General features: G+C 50.0%; 1 protein-coding gene across 3 annotated transcripts in view; it reads right to left on the bottom strand.

The window, feature by feature from the left end:
• Positions 1–10192, bottom strand: part of ARID3B (AT-rich interaction domain 3B) — a 48701-nt gene extending 38509 nt beyond the window's left edge. For all 3 annotated transcript variants that reach the window (XM_081047391.1, XM_081047390.1, XM_081047392.1), the window contains exons 1-2: positions 10091–10192; positions 7135–7747 (exon numbers count right to left, since the gene is read on the bottom strand). In XM_081047391.1, coding sequence (XP_080903517.1) covers positions 7135–7671 — 537 coding nt within the window. In that variant the 5' untranslated portion in view covers positions 7672–7747; positions 10091–10192. The remainder of the gene's footprint in view (positions 1–7134; positions 7748–10090) is intronic.
• Positions 10193–11491: the final 1299 nt, after the last annotated feature.

Genomic DNA, 11491 nt, shown 5'->3' on the forward strand with positions numbered 1-11491 from the left:
GACTAAGTGAAAGAAAGCAATCTGAAAAGGCTGCATACTGTATGATTCCAAATCTATGACATTCTAGAACAGGCAAAACCATGGAGACAGTATAAAGATCAGTGGTTGCCAAGTGTTGGGGGCAGGAAGGGATGACTAGATGGAGCAGAGAGAACATTTAGGGCTGTGAAACTCGTCTGTATGATACTGTAACGATGGATACATGCCCTTATACATTTGTCAGAACCCACAGAACGTCCAACACCAAGAGTGAATCTAATGTAAACTATGGACTTTGGGTGATAATGACGTGTGCGTCAGTGTAGCTTCATCTACCGCAAGGTGTTCCCTGCCGGAGGGGGTGTTGACAGTGGAGGTGGCTGTGTGGGTGATGGGGCAGAGGGTTTATGGGAAACCACTGCACCTTCTGCTCAATTTTGCTATGAACCCAAAAAGGCCCTAGAAAATAAAGTCTATTTTTTTAAGAAACAAAATTATGCCATTGACATTTTTTAAAAAGGCAAATTAAAAGCAGAAGAAACAAATATTGTTCAGTACCTATTATCTGTGATGACTCTTCTGGGTGCTGGGATACAATGATTTGGTACCTGTCATTGACCTGTGACTGACATGGGACCTGTCCTATTATAACTGACCATCAAGTATAGGGATCAGTTATGAAACAAACAAACCAACTACACGAATATTAAAGTATCATGTTCAATGACAGCATATAACCTGACCTACACGAGAGGTGAGGAAGTGATGCCAGAGTGAGAGCTGAAGGCTGGGGAGAAGTGGCAGGATTCTGGATATTTAGATGGGAGAATTGATAAACTTGGAGATGGACTGGCCATCATCAAATGGAGTGACAGATTAGGAGGTGTGAAAGGTAGTCAATTCTTACGGTTTCTGATATGAATGCCCAATTCAAAAAACATGCCACTTACAGCAAAGGAAAATAAAGGAGGAAATAATTGTGGGGGAGTAGGTTTGAAATCAAGAGTTCAGTTTTGTATGTGTTCAACTTGAGATGCCAGTAAAACATTTAAATAGAAATGTCAAGAAAGCAGGTGGGAATATTTATCATTTAAATTCAGAATGGAAACATGGGCTCAAACAACATAGTGGAGGTACAAAACACACGTATACACATGGCTTGTACTCATCTTTTGTTACCGGTATATATGGAGTATTCCAATTTTAATAGTTTTTTCCTTTCTTAAAATGTGTATAGGTTTTTTGGGCACCCTCTGTATATAGGAATCAATGGCTTGTGAATAGTATTTAAAGCCATGAAAGTGAAAGAAATTGCCCATGGGGGAACAGAGAAGAGAGTTTATAAGACTGAGCCCCGGGAACTTGGGAGTTCTTGAGGTCAGATAGAAGAGAAGACAAGGAAAATAACCTAACAGAAGGGCTACAGAAAGCGAATGAGAGGCCCACTGTGTGACACTGCTGAGAAATCCAGGGCGGGAGGGCAGCGGGCTTAGAAACACAGTGGGCACGGGGAGTTCCGGGAGGAACTTCGCGGACGTAGAAGAGGCCGAGTCCAGAGGAAGTGTGCCGAGCAGTCAGACAATTCCTCTGAGAAGCTCCCACTCTGGGGAGTGGAGGGACAGTTAGGACCACAGAACAAGCTGGAAGAGGTGAGCTGGGGGGGGATGTTTTTAAAAAGCAACCTCTTATTTCCTTGTAACAATAGAATCCGGCAGATTTACTGATTAAAGAAGATTTTTGTTTTTGTTTTTAATCTGGGAGATAGTAAACATTTGTGAATGTGGAAAGGGCTTCAAAAGAGAATGAGTCCAAAGATTCAGGGAAATGGGGGTTTGCTGATGGAACAAGTCCCTGAAAATTAGGAGGACATGGGATCTGGGACACACGTGGAGGGATTAGTGTTTGGAATGGAGGATAAAGCCCAAGTTAAGTCACTGATCACGTATTTATAAGAATTAAATATAGGGGCAGACGGGTGGCTCAGTTGGTTAGAGCGCAAGCTCAGGGCAACAGGGCTGCCAGTTCAATTCCCACATGGGCCAGTGAGCTGCGCTCTCTGCAACTAGAATAAAGTCAATGAACTGCCACTCAGCTCCCGGGTGGCCAGATGGCTTGGTTGAAGTGCGGGCTCTCAATCACAAGGCTGCCGGTTCAACTCCTTGAGTCCTGCAAGGGATGGTGGGCTGTGCCCCCTGCAACTAACAATGGCAACTGGACCTGGAGCTGAGCTGCGCCCTCCACAACTAAGACAGAAAGGATTTGGCTTGAATGGAGCAGATGAGTCCTGGGAAAAACACATTACTGTTCCCCCATAAAGTCCTGTTCCCCTTCCGAATAAAATCTTCTTTAAAAAAAAAATTAATACTTTACCTCTACCTAAAGAAGAAATATGCACATATCCCTATTTTAATATGGAAAGCAGCAGCCTCAAAAGGGCAACATTTTCAGCTTACACAATCCTGAAATGTTTCAGAGAGAATACTAGAGTTTGGTCACAGCTCTAGAAAAAAGGAGTTTTAGTGTCTAGGATTTATGGAGCACTTTACCTACAAAGGTAGTAAACACTGAAAAATTATAGCTTCAAAAAGTATTTAGATGCTAACATCAATTCAACCTAAACTTTGTACGATGGTATAAATTTTACAAAGATCTTTCACACTCATGTTCTTCTTCCACCTTTGTAATATCTTTATTTTTAAAATATAAGGTCTAGAGCTAAATGAAAAATACATCCACGTCTCCAGATAATTTTGAGCTTTGGGAGAGAAAGTGAAATAAATGAATCCAATGCAGAAGAAATGACTCTGGGAGGGTACAGATAAATGGCCAACAAGCTTTGGTACTAGCAAATCTAAAGAGAAGTCACACAATTTGTGTTTATGGGAAGATGGCTTTTAGTTGCTTGCTATAACTTGGGAGGAAAGGAGACCATAAATCAAAAGGAAAAACCCACTGCTTTGCAACATCTTTAAAATCACTCCCTGAGGATGGCGGGAGAGCAGATTTCTGCAGGGGCTGACAAGGGCACGTTAGGATACCCGCTCCAAGCACTACAGCAAGCAAGCTGTGGAATGGACCTAGAATCTAAACCTGTGTCTTTTGGCCGATTTAATAATGAAATCTGTTACTAAGTACAAGTTTGCTCAGTATTTATGCCTTAACTTTTTGAGTAGAGCCTAAAAGAGCAACCAAGTGCTCTCACAAATTAGCCGTTTCACATCTTAGACGTTCGACATCTTAGACATCACTGAACACTGGGCTGGAGAACCACTGGCAGAGCCATATAAGAAAGTGCAAATTTTAGGTTCCAATCGTCTCCCAAGTGACAGTCTGTTCACCCAGAAGACATGAACTCAACACAGACAATGAAAATAGAAGTGAAAAACTCAAGGCTGCCAGATTCTTCATTTACGAGACCGAAACCCAAAGGAACAACAGAGCCTCCAGCGTCTGATGAAAGCACAGCATATAGTCCCTTTCTGATTACACAATCTAAAGCAGGGTTTCTCCACCGTGGCACTACTAACATTTAGAGCCAGGTAATTCTTTGTGGTGGAGGACTGCCCCAGCACTGCAGGCTGTTTAGCACTACCCTGGTGTCTACCCACTACTTGCCAGCAGCATATCCGCCCCGCCCCCAGTCGTAGTAACCAAACATTCCCTGGAGGCAGGAAGAGGGGGGAAATCGCTCTAATTGAGAACCACTTACCTACATGGATTCCACTGATTATAGAAACTACTAGGGGCATGCAAGATAAACCTACTAAGAAAGTGGGGAAAGCGTATGACCTTATTTTTTTCCAGGCAATAGCTTGCATAGTATTTACAAAAAGCATCTAATGTTCCAAAGACATGCAGTATGTACCAAGGAAAGTAAGCTTAGCCCAAGAGACCATACCTTACTACTTAGAGGGACTCTCGGGATAGATTCTGGAGCCCAAGCAGTCGTCCTCCCTTCCCACACTCAGTAACCCAAGAGACTGTCAAAGTATGCAGAACATCAGACGCACACTCTCCTCCCACATGCCTACCAAGCCACTGCTCATCTTCCTATTCCATGGGAGTTTATGCCCTTCTGGAAACATGGCTCCACGAATGGGTTCAAGACAGACAAAGCCTATGCTGCCTCTTTTCAGGAGGACAGAAGACCACCCCTAAGAGGCCAGCAACACTCCCCACCAGCTGGCTGTATGCTGACAGAGCTCTGCTGATCTCCTCTGAGAGAAGGGACACTCAGCTCTTTGTCTGCTGTATTGTTTTACAATTATTTACTCTGCTCATCGAAATCTGATGGGCTTTAGAACACTGGGCTGTTATCTATCTTCCCATCACTCTGGTATCAGAGAATCCTACAGTCTTTCTGAGGATCCAGGCTTGAGAAGCAATTATTTTCTCAGAGTTTCTTCAAAGAGAATCCATGAAATTATTTTGACTTCACATGTTCTAACAAAGGGATTTCAAAAACAAAAGATAATCTGTGGAGCCCTTAAGCTTTTCAAATTTTGCTTTTCAGTTGGCAGATGCGTGGCGCTTCCCCCATCCAAATTTTACAAAATACTTTTGAGTATTCCTGTCAGTTTACTAAGTTATGCCAGCTATGCTATACACAAAATTAACTTTTTACTTTGGTGTGTTAACGTTTGAAACAAAACCTTTTATAAATATCTGCAGCATAGCTCAGACTGAGCAGTTGGTCTTCAGATGACTTAGTACAGAGTGAAATTGTTGCAACCCAAGACCCAATCTCCCGTGGGGTTCCCACACTGCCTCTGCTAGAGAGTGAGCCCCCAGAGAAGCACGCCTTCACCCATGGAGCACAGGCCTGGCCCCGAGAGGCCTCTGTAAAAGTTTGTGATGTAAAAGAACAAAATTGACACTGCAACACATCAACAGTAAGGTCATTTTGTGTCAACTGTAAAAAAATCTTTGTAATTGTTCCTGGAAGTTACTCTATTTCTGCTCTTCTGCTCTCTAGAAATTAACCACATGGGAAACAAAAGACTGAACAATAAAAAGAAGCTAGTTTCATGGTTCCTAATGGTTTGTAGAGGCTCTCCAAACAGTATTAAATTTTTAGCCCCTCTTCTAAAGCACAACTTAAGAAAAAACCAGTTTTTTAATCACCAAGCACATTGTTCACTCCTTTAAAAGCAGGATCCGACAAAGGAGGAGGGCACATCCCAAACTGATTTTGCAAAATTAAACTCAGGAGGGAAAGGAGGTACAAATCTAAGGTTTTAAGTCACTGTTACCTAATGGCCCCCAAACCAGTTCTTGATCTCCAAATCCAGGAAGAAGGTACATGTAGGGGTTAGGTTAGGCCTCGGCTCGCTGGCGTATATAACACATTTTGGCAGTGCTCTGCCACGCAGGCTACAATTAGAGTACGCCTCAGAGACTAAAACGAACTCAGAGGGTTTCAGAAGCCAACAGAAGTCCCCTGAGCACGGATCTGTGGAGCAGGGCGCTGGGCGCCTGCCACATGTGTGCACATGTGCGCGCACACGCCAGTTCTGAAGAGTCTTTTTTCAAAGCTCTAATGGCCTGACCTCAACACCTGCTGCACTTCCTGAAGACAGACAGGCTCTGGAGCTCCACTTGTTCCTCGCACGCGGCTGCACTTTCTAGGAACTACCGCACACACGCAGAGGCTGGCGAGCTGCCAAGGCAGGGGCAGCCCAGCCGCCAGGCCTGAACTTTCCCAGTGCTGTTGGGGCGGGAGCCTCGGCGCTGACTCAGCGGCCGGCATGGAAGCCTGCCAACCGCCCGGCAGTGCGGGGGCTGCCAGCAACCACAGATGTTTTGCTCAAGCAGAGCAATCAGCCTGGAGGCTGGTCTGGGCGGGCGGCCAGGCGGCTGCTGTCGTGGAAGCGGGTTTCTCTGATCCTCGTCCTAGCTCCACCACTAGCTCTCTGGTGATCTGAGGGCAAACCTCTGCAGCTCAGCATCCTCCCTGCCTCAGAGCACGTGTGTGGATGCAGCAGAGGTGGCAATGTTGGTATTAAAGAGCTCGGAGCACTAGTGCCCACCCCGCGCTCGCTGTTAATCCTTATGACACCCCTGGAAGACAGGCTTCATTATTTTTATCTCAGACAAGAAGACACAGGCTCAGAGACGAAGAGCCCATCGAAAGATCACAGGGTAATAAATGGAAGAGATGGGCTCTGAACCCCACTTTGTTGGCTCTGGAATCGACTGCAAACACAGCTATTTTAAACTCAGATGACCTGCACAGGTTCCTTTATACGAAGACACTGATTTTTCAGGTTCCAAAGGGTTTTCTTATGTGACTTCTAGTTGCCCTGTGAAAACCCCCAGCTCTTCACAATGGGTTTCTAAACAGCACTACTGGACCACAGGAAGAGCATGTGCTTATGGGGAGTGCCCAGATATTACCAGCTTTATCATGAGCGGCCTGCCTAAGCACCAGTAAGTCACTTAACCGGGAACTTAGCATCGCTCATGTTCATGGGTGAGGAAAACCGGCAGTGCAGGTCAGAAAAAGAGGAACTAGAAGTCAGAGGCTTGGCTGAGAACAGTCTGTAGGCCCCACCCCCTGAGATAATTCATTAGGACCCTGGCATCTGTATTTTTTAAAAAGCTGCATACGTAACCAATGCTTAGCTGTGTCTGAAAATCACGTAAGGTTGTCTTGGCTAAAATGGGAAATCTGAGGTCTACCCTTTCCTGTGAGATGAAATCATGTCTACAAGGCTCTTTGTTAGAAAATACACAGAATGCAAGCGCTTCTCACCAGCTCAGTTTAGCTGCAAAACAAAACTGTCCAGAAGAGCATAATCCTGGGCTAGCCTGGAGCCAGGAAACTGTCTTGGGCAGACGTTCTTTTACGTGACTACTAGAAAAAGTGGAATGAGAGTCCCACGTCTCGTTTTTAGATGTCCCTCATAACACTGCTGCAATCTCATCCCTCCTTTACAAAATAAAAGAGATTGTACTGACATCCTTTCCCTTCAGTTTCGGAACAATCTATACGAGGAGTAACTTACACATTTCAGTGCTTTAATCAAGGAAACAAGGCTGGCAAACACCTTTGACGTCTATCACGTTTGGGCTGCATGTCAGCCTGGCAGTGCAGCAGCCCTCGCTGGCTGGCCTTTAGGAAGAACAAATGAGCCCCACACCGGAAAGACTGACCTGCTTGAGTTGCTCATCCAGGTTCCAGCCTGGCTGCCCAGCGGCGGAGGCTGAAGCAGCATCTTTGGTATGGTCTTCTTGAGCCTGCTGTCCGTGTGGTGGGAGGCCTGCTGCCGGAAGGAGACCGGAGATGGGTGCCGCTCTAGGGTCTCGGAGAGCCCCTTTCTGCACATGAAAATATTTTGAAGCAGCCTGGGCCTCTTTCCCAGCCACCTCTGTAACATCATCGTCCCCATCCTCATCTTCCAAACCTCCTTCCTCTTCCTCAGGCTCTGAGTTCACGCTGCTCCGTTCAAACACTCGGGTCACTGCTGTGGCTGGGGCCACCCTGGCCAAGGGACCCAGGGCAGGGCTGCCAGAAGGCCTCCCAGGTGTGGCAGAAAGAAGAGTCTGTGTGACCAGCTTCTGGGCGTACAAGAACTGGGTTTCTCTCATCTGCTGTCCCTGCTTCTCTCTGGCATCCATCTGCAGAGGACCCTGGTGTGGTGGCTGCTGCTGTGGCTGCTGCTGCTGTGGCTTCTGCTGCAGCGGCTCCATCACTGCCTCAAGCTTCACCCACTGATTGGCATGGCTCTGAACCTGGGCGCGGCCCCGCAGGCACACTGGTCTAAACCTTAAGTGATTAACAGAAACCACAAAGAAGGAGAAAGGGGGGGGGGGAACTATGTAAAACAGGTATAAAAAGACTTTCTTTTCTCCAGTAAAGAGCTTGAATTCTAAACATATGCTCCTAAACCTGAGTTTTAGGATGAGTGAGTGGTGAGAATTTCGGGAGTGGGTGGGTAAGAAAGGGGTTGAAGAGGGGCAATTTAAGAGGGGAAATGTGGCATCAATCTCAGCAATGATGGGCTACTTGGGTTTAAAAGAAGTAAATCCAGACGATATATTGCTTACAAACCTCTCTGTATTTTCGTCTTCCTCCATCAACATTACCAAACATTGATGTGTTTATTACTGAAAAAGCAACTGGGTTTGCACTATACAAAGGCTGTATGAACACCACAATAATAAAGGAAAAGGTCTTGCCTATAAAAGAGAACATATTGCTTACGTTCTCAGGCCCACCAGAGAAAAAAAATTATCCTCCAAGCTAGACACAGAGCTATCAATCAGGCAGACAGTGATTTCAATCACTGAAAAGCAGAACCTATCAAACTGCTCTTGGTTTTAAACTTTTCAAACTTCCCAGATCCAATTGCCGACCTGCTTTTCAAGTGGGCTGGGCCATGCCAACTGGACATTATAGCCTCAAAAAGAATCCAATTTCAACAACATGAAAGAATGTATACCCCCCAATCCAGCAAGGAGGCAAGTTTCAAATTGCAATCGTCACTCAAAAACAAACAGGGGGAATTCCTCTGGAGATTTTCAAGTTAATTAATTTGAAACAGATATCAATATTGCCTATATAGCAAATTACTGCTTCTTTTTTATAAACAGCCAAGTAAATCTCTTCACATCCCTTTCTTTCTGATTCACTTCTACTATATTCTATGACGAATATAAAAAAGAAAAGGCTTTCAGGCCAAAAGTGTTCTGGGGGCTGGTTGATCAGCATTCTTACCCATCAGTGTCCAAACACACACCCCTTTCCCGGGCTCTCCTCTCACACCCCCGGCCCTCTCTCCCGAGTCCCCACCCCCACCCCCGACTTGAGTTACTTTCCCCCCCAGTCTCCATAACTGGATGGGTCACTGCTGTGCCCGGGCAAACTCTAGGTGAACAGCACTGGCAGCATGGCGTCCCATGTTATCCCAGGAAAGGAGAAGCTGCGCGCACAGGTTGGGACTTGATATTTGCATTGTTCCATTGCTTTAGGATTGGGTAGAAAGATTTAAAAAACTAAATGTCTTTAAAGTCTTCAAAAATCCCTGGGGGGAAGTAATCACATCCCTAGCAAGCAAAACTGCTTGGATTTATAAATATTTTAATGGGTTAGAGAAAAAAGGTAGGCAAAACAGTGGAGAGAAAAAAATTCTAACTTTCTGTTTGTCTTAGAAGCGCTGCCTTTGCCTTTCCGCGTTCGGTGCGAGTCAGATTCCGATTTGCCTCTTACTGCCTTTACTTCCTCTCTTAACCCTCGGAACCTGAGCGGTGCGCGCAGCAGCACCTCCGTTCTGCTTTCGCCGTCCTTCGAGGGGAACAAAGCATGCAAAGGTTTACACCCGCAGTAAGTAAATCTAGTGGGCTAAAGTGGGCATTAAAAATAAAAACAACCTGCGTCAGAGAAAACTACACAGAAGAAGAACACAAATGATTCGGTGGTCGTTTTCATTTCCTGGTCACCATCACAGTCAGTCAGTCGCCAGCAGGACAGCGTTCCGCCGCGTCCCGCCCGTCGTCTCCCGGCCCCACCGCCCCGCCCGCGGTCCCCGCGGAGGACGGCGTCGCACGCCGCCAGCACGACCGGAGCGACTAAGTCCCACCACTCGGCGCACACGCGCCCCCGAAGCCCGTGCTCCCGTCCCGGGCAGCCGGCGGCGCGAACAATGCCACCTGCCCACGTCTAGCAGACGCGTCTCGGAAACGTAAGGCACCTCGTCCCTTCACGAGGCCCCCGCCCCCACGTCCCCTAAAGTTGCCGGCCGCCGAGCTCGCAGCCACGGCCTCGCCCACGTTCCCCCCGCCCGGCGGCGGGATCTCTCCAGCCCCGGCCACCCGCAATGCCGCCCTACCGCCTCCCCCCCTAGCACGGCCTCCCACCCCGCCCGCCCGCTTCCCGGGGCTGGGGGTCCTGACTCAGCGCATCCCTTTATCTCCAGCCACCCGAAGGGCGCAGGGCGTCTCCGGCCTCCGCCCAGCGCTCACTTTTTCCTCCGCGGCCCCGCGCTCCGCCGGCCCCCGCCGTCACGTCTGCCCAAGCACACCTGCCTCCGTCCCTCCCCACCCCCGTCCCCTCCACCTGCCACAGGCCCCGCTCCCGCCGCGGCTGCCGGAGCCGGGCCGCGAGGCGTACCTGTGCGGGGCGCGCCGGGTGCGCCGGCTGCGGTGGAGGCTGCCGCTCTGGCCCCCGCGCCGCAGCTGCGTCTCGGACGTCTCCGCAGCCGGGGGCCACAGCCGGGGCGGGGCCCGCACCGGAAGAGGCGCCGCGGGGCCGGTCAGTCGGCCCTGGGCGGGGAGGGGGCGGTGCCGCACGAGGTGGGGCGCGGCCTGACGCCGGAAGCGGCCAAAAAGGGATCGAGGGGCGGGGTCAGGCGGAAGTGATTTCTAGGGACGGTCCCGCCCCACGAAGTCGTGAGCGGAAGCGGGTCGAAGCTGGCGGGGGCTTCCACCAATGGGATAGTGGAGACTCGGAGGAGTTCCGGTGTGAGCGCTTTTCGCGGGGAGTTGAAGAGACCGCGTCTCGTAGTTTTCTCTGCGCGTTTTCTGGTTGCGGAGGTTGGTGTGGCGCGGGCGCTAGGTTGGGAGGAAGACAAATAAAGGACGAGGAGTGTCAGGGTTCCGGTCCCCTCCCCAACGTCCAACCTTTAAACCGGCCTTTTCCGAGCGCCCCTCCACATCAGCTTTTCTCTGAAGTCCATTCCCACCTGGGCTGAGAGCGGGCCGCTCGCCGAGGCGCCCCCGGCACCCTCTCACGTCCCACGTTCCAAAGGCGGGGCACTCTCTGCCGAACGCTGTCGCCTCGTAAAACGCCTGGCCTCTCCGACGCTGATTCTCGAGGCGGCCAGCCATTTAACGGCCTCTGTAGAGAGCAGCTGCTTCTCGGTGCGTCGGGCTCCGGCCCCGCTTCCTCTGCGACCGTCAGGCAGGGTGGGCGGGCGTGTCCCGCGGGCCTCGCCTCTGCCCGGGATCCCGTCTCCGGAGACCTTCGGTCGCGGGACAGCCGCGGCCCCCACGGCCCGGATCCTGCCCGCCTGCCCGCCGCCCTCCCACTGAGCCTCGCTCGTGCTCCTCTCTCCACGGCCCTGCCCTGCCGTGGCGGGCGGCGCCAGCCCCTCCGGCCCTGCGCCGACGCGCTCTGCAGCCTCCGCGCGCTCCTCGTCTGCGCGCTGAGCCTCCCCCTGGCTGCGCCGACGTTCTCCGCGCCGCGTGTGCCTTGCCACAGAAAAGGACCCTGCCGCACACGCCGCGGCGCTAATTTCAGCCTTCAGTGGGCTGTGAGCGGTGCCTGGAGTCTCACTGCAGTTGTCCGGTTGGCGCTCGGCCCTGTCCCTGCAAATGTCTGTCTGACCCTGCTAGTGCGCGTTCCCGGGCCATCCTACGGTACGTGTAGGGAACGGGAAATGCCCACTGCCCCAAAGTCTACGTGTAGTTCCATCCTCTCCTCTCTTTCTATAATTTATTCCGTCCCAAGTAGTCATTCAGCTCCCACCGTGTGCCCGGCAAGGCACTCACGCAGCTGCTTGTCGAGTGTTGG

Source organism: Rhinolophus hipposideros, assembly GCF_964194185.1.
Source record: "Rhinolophus hipposideros genome assembly, chromosome: 5".
In the NCBI taxonomy this organism is placed as follows: Eukaryota; Metazoa; Chordata; class Mammalia; order Chiroptera; family Rhinolophidae; genus Rhinolophus; species Rhinolophus hipposideros.